This window comes from Elephantulus edwardii, unplaced genomic scaffold (genome assembly GCF_000299155.1).
Source record: "Elephantulus edwardii isolate Elephantulus edwardi_28Jun2011 unplaced genomic scaffold, EleEdw1.0 scaffold00221, whole genome shotgun sequence".
Classification (NCBI taxonomy): Eukaryota; Metazoa; Chordata; class Mammalia; order Macroscelidea; family Macroscelididae; genus Elephantulus; species Elephantulus edwardii.
The window spans coordinates 2059212-2063249 of record NW_006399971.1 but is presented as its reverse complement, the minus strand read 5'-3'; the positions used below and the strand labels follow the sequence as shown (position 1 = coordinate 2063249).

Here is a 4038-nt window from a genome sequence, read left to right as displayed (position 1 = left end):
AAGGACACACTGACAAAGGAGATTAATCAGAACTGGCTTTGACAAGCACTGTGGCAATTGGACAATTAAAACAGACATTCGGGGTTGGGGGGGGGAGAAGAACGGACTGGGGAGGAGGGTAGAGAAAACTGCAACAATGAATGAATGAAAACCCAAAATCTCTGTAAATGTTCATTACAACTAAGAAAATTCAATAAAAAAAAATAAAAATAAAAAAATTTCAACATCCATCACAATAAACAGCCTTTGAGGATTACACAATCAAAATCTCCAACTTTTACTATGCAACACTAAATTTGACTCAGTCTGTATGGAGTTTTTAAGGAAAAAACTCAGTATTAGCTATTCCTAACATTTTAAGAGTTTTAAAAGGGATTCCAAAGAAAAATCATACCTTTCCTGAGCAGCAGAAGAGGATAACAAGAAACACAGGTAGAGCTACAGTGAGAATGTAGACCACCCAAAGCCATGGGCGCTCCTCAGCGGCTTCGATCATCTGTCCCACAACTCCTGGCTGAAAAAAACAAGACAGGACTGGATGCAAGTTCAACTTAGGCTGCAGTGTCCCACTGTTCAATACTAACTACCTAGGCTCCTCTTTTAAAAAATTCAAGCCAAGTTGTTTCTAGCAGGCAAAAAAGATTCCCCCCCCCCCTCTTAATCAAAGCGACTTCACTTTGAAGTGGGATAGCTGGCTTCTTTTTTTTTTTATTATTTTTGAGTGCCGGTACTGTCAAATCAGATCTGACTGGTACAGGAGGAGATTACTCCTCCTTCCCCTGCAGAGCATCTGGTGGATTCGAACAGTGCACCTCTGGGATTGTAGTTGCAGCTTCTTGCCACTAGGCCACCAAAGCTCCCCTAATAGCTGGCTTCTTAATCATCTGCAAAAGGATCCCTTAAACTCAGGAACCAGTGACTAAACAATTTCTTAAGCTCAGCTTCTCTGGTTCTCCAATTCAATTCCCAGTTCTGCCACATGATCAACTGTTTGAAAATTCCATATACTGAGTAAACCAGGATTCAATACTTAATAAAAAGACATTTCATAAAAGCAGCAACTAGTTACCTGCAATGACAGATATAAACATAAGAAATAAGCAAGCTCAAACCTCTGCAGCCCCATCAGCAGCTTTCTTCAGACCCCATCCATCACTGGCCCAATCATCAACTACTCTTCTGTCACCACAAATGATAAAGTTATCAAAAAAAATGTCAGAAGTCATGGACCACAGCTCCAAACCAACAGCACTAAAAGGAGTCATTTTGAAAGGTTCCAGATCTTCAAAGAAATCAGGATTTGGTATTTTCCTGGGTTTCCAGATCCCCTAGGGAGAAAAAGAAAAGTATTTCAGATAATCATCACCAAAGTTCTAAATAAACTTCTAAATTCTATGTGGTCAATTAAGATAAGGTAGTAACACTACACAAAATTTAACTGAGCTGCAAGAAGAACATAGGAAGTGCTACCAATGTGCCAAGCATTATGTCCTGTGTTTTATACATCAATAGATCCTAAGAGTTCAAGATCCTAAATACTCTCTAATATCTATGACCTTGGTATAAATGACCTTGCTTCACCTGGATCATTCCACATCAATTTCTGATGGAGTGGGAGAATAAATCAGCACAGTCCTCTTCAGGAGCGATTTAAAATGGACATTATCTCCATCAAAAAAATTCATTTCTAGTAAAACTACTATTTAGCGGCCAAGGTATATGACTTACTACAGTACCTGACTATAAATACAAATTATAATCTATCTAAAAGGTCTTCAAAAGGCCAGTTAAAGAACAATTTTTAATTTATATAATTACTGTTGTTGTTATGTGCCGTCGAGTTGCTTGCAACTCATAACGAACCTATTAGCATATTAAAAAAAATATTACAAAACAGAAAAACATAGTGTGCATGTAACAGAGATCTATTTGTATTCTTATGGTTTTATTTGAGGCTCAGAGGTTTTTAGAGTTAACACTACTGAGGCCAAGCAATGACATGACTTGCCATAGTTCAGGATCTAGGTCACATCACAGTCGTCTCTCTCTCCACTCTATCATCCAGACTACCAATCTTGAGAGTTGGATTCTGGGGCTGAAGCACCCTTATTTACGGGAAAGTCTGCTGTTAGGGACCTCTCCAAAGTACAGAAGAGCAATGATGTCACTCTGGAGACTGTGCACCTGATACAGGCTATGGTCTTTGCAGTTTCTTGCTATGCATCAGGAAGCTGGACAATGACTAGGGATGATATAAGAATTGATGCCTTTGAGCTGTGCTATTGGAGAAGAAGTTCCCATTTTTAAAAAATTTTTAAACTTACATTATAAATTAACACTGGAAACGTTTCTCTCAAGTTTCTAGATTTATCTTTGTAGAAATGAAGCTACTGAGCACTCTCAACTTCTAAGATTTACTTTTATTCTGTTCTTAATTGTAGTTTGAATATGGTGATCAACCTGGCCCCTAACTACAGACACCAACTTTTACTAAAAAAATCAACAAATGCAAAACAAGCATCAAGAAGGACAAACCTGGTAGTTAGGATTGTCAATCATGGGAGGCTTCCATTTACCCTTATAATTGGGATTGTCGATCATAGGTCGCTGCCAGACACCACACCCAGGGGCCGACTCACATTTAGGGTTAGCAATCTGGGGAGCCTCCCATTCTCCATCCATATCTTCATCCCTGTGGAGGTAATAAAAAACAAATTACAAGGAGCTTGTTTCTGTGATGCAGCAGCAGTCTGGCACTCCCAAGATAATGACAGAATTTTGTTAATATCACCCTATCAAACATCAAAGTCTTTTTTCTACTTTAATTTTTTGCATTTCCATTAAAAATGTTCTTTGATAAGAGTTACTCTAAAAACAGACAATTCAATCAATTTGGCAAGCTCTTACACTTAAAATTGGGAAATTTGCTATACTTGAACTTTCTCTCAGTAATTAAAAACAAAACTACCACCCCATGCAATTGAAGGGAGAGGGGAGTGAAAATCAGTATGTAAATCTGAGGAAGAGAAAGGCAGCATATAATACACATTATAATTAATTACATTAAACCAACTATGATTAATAATATAAAAAATGTGATAAAGGCTTAAATGAAAAACCAGTGAGGCATGAAGTTTCACTCAACTTAAAAATAAAGGAGGTAAAAACAAAATAAAATAGAAAAGTAACTAAAGCTCTTACCAATCCTCTGGCTTCTCAGCATCTGGATCAGGTACATATTCTGGCTCATCATCTAGCCAGCCTTCAGGTTTTATAGCCTCCTCATCTGGAATTTTAGCAGGGGCATCTTCATCCCTTCAACATTAAAGAAAATCTAAGAATGACAATACTAATGACAGAATCATACTATGGTCTCACTTTGTGAATCTGGAATAAGGTACTCTAAAACTTTCGGTTTTACTTAATAATGAAATTTAAAATAGCCCGTCCTAAAAAAAACCAACAAAAACCAAAACCCCTTTGGAAAACATGTATCTGATGCAAATGATACAGACTGTATATAAAAAAAACTCCTATAATAAAACCACCAAAAAAATCGAAAACTCAGTTAAAAAACTGGCAAAAGATACTAATGGACATTTCTCTAAAGAGATATAAACAGCAAATAAACACATGTAAAGATACAGGGAAATGGAAAATGGAAATTCTTATACAGGTAAAAGGAAATATAAGCTACTTTAGGGTTTTTTGTTTTTTAAAAAATTTTTTTTTCAATTTTGTGTACCACTGAATGGGATCCAACTGGCACAGGAGGCAAGTGCCCCTCCTTCTCCAACAGGGCATCTGGTGGATTCTAACCACGCACTTTTGGGATTGCAACACAGCTTCTTGCCACCAGAGCTCCCTCTATTTTAAGTTTTTGTCATTTCCAACTCACTAAAATGTTGTTAAAGCCATTCTAAAACTGCTACTGGGAATAAAAAATGATGGTACTGTCAATAAACCAAGAAGCTCACTGTTGTTGAACAGTTGTTGTTATGTGCCATCGAGTCGTTTGCGACTCATAGCGACCCTATG

The 4038-nt window shown here is 37.2% G+C and overlaps 1 protein-coding gene across 2 annotated transcripts in view; it reads right to left on the bottom strand.

Moving 5' to 3' along the window:
* The window catches only part of CANX (calnexin), a 45986-nt gene that overhangs the window by 13589 nt on the left and 28359 nt on the right, over positions 1-4038 (bottom strand). For both annotated transcript variants that reach the window (XM_006898113.1, XM_006898112.1), the window contains exons 8-11: positions 3202-3315; positions 2536-2692; positions 1113-1328; positions 395-514 (exon numbers count right to left, since the gene is read on the bottom strand). In XM_006898113.1, the coding sequence (XP_006898175.1) occupies positions 395-514; positions 1113-1328; positions 2536-2692; positions 3202-3315 (607 nt within the window). The remainder of the gene's footprint in view (positions 1-394; positions 515-1112; positions 1329-2535; positions 2693-3201; positions 3316-4038) is intronic.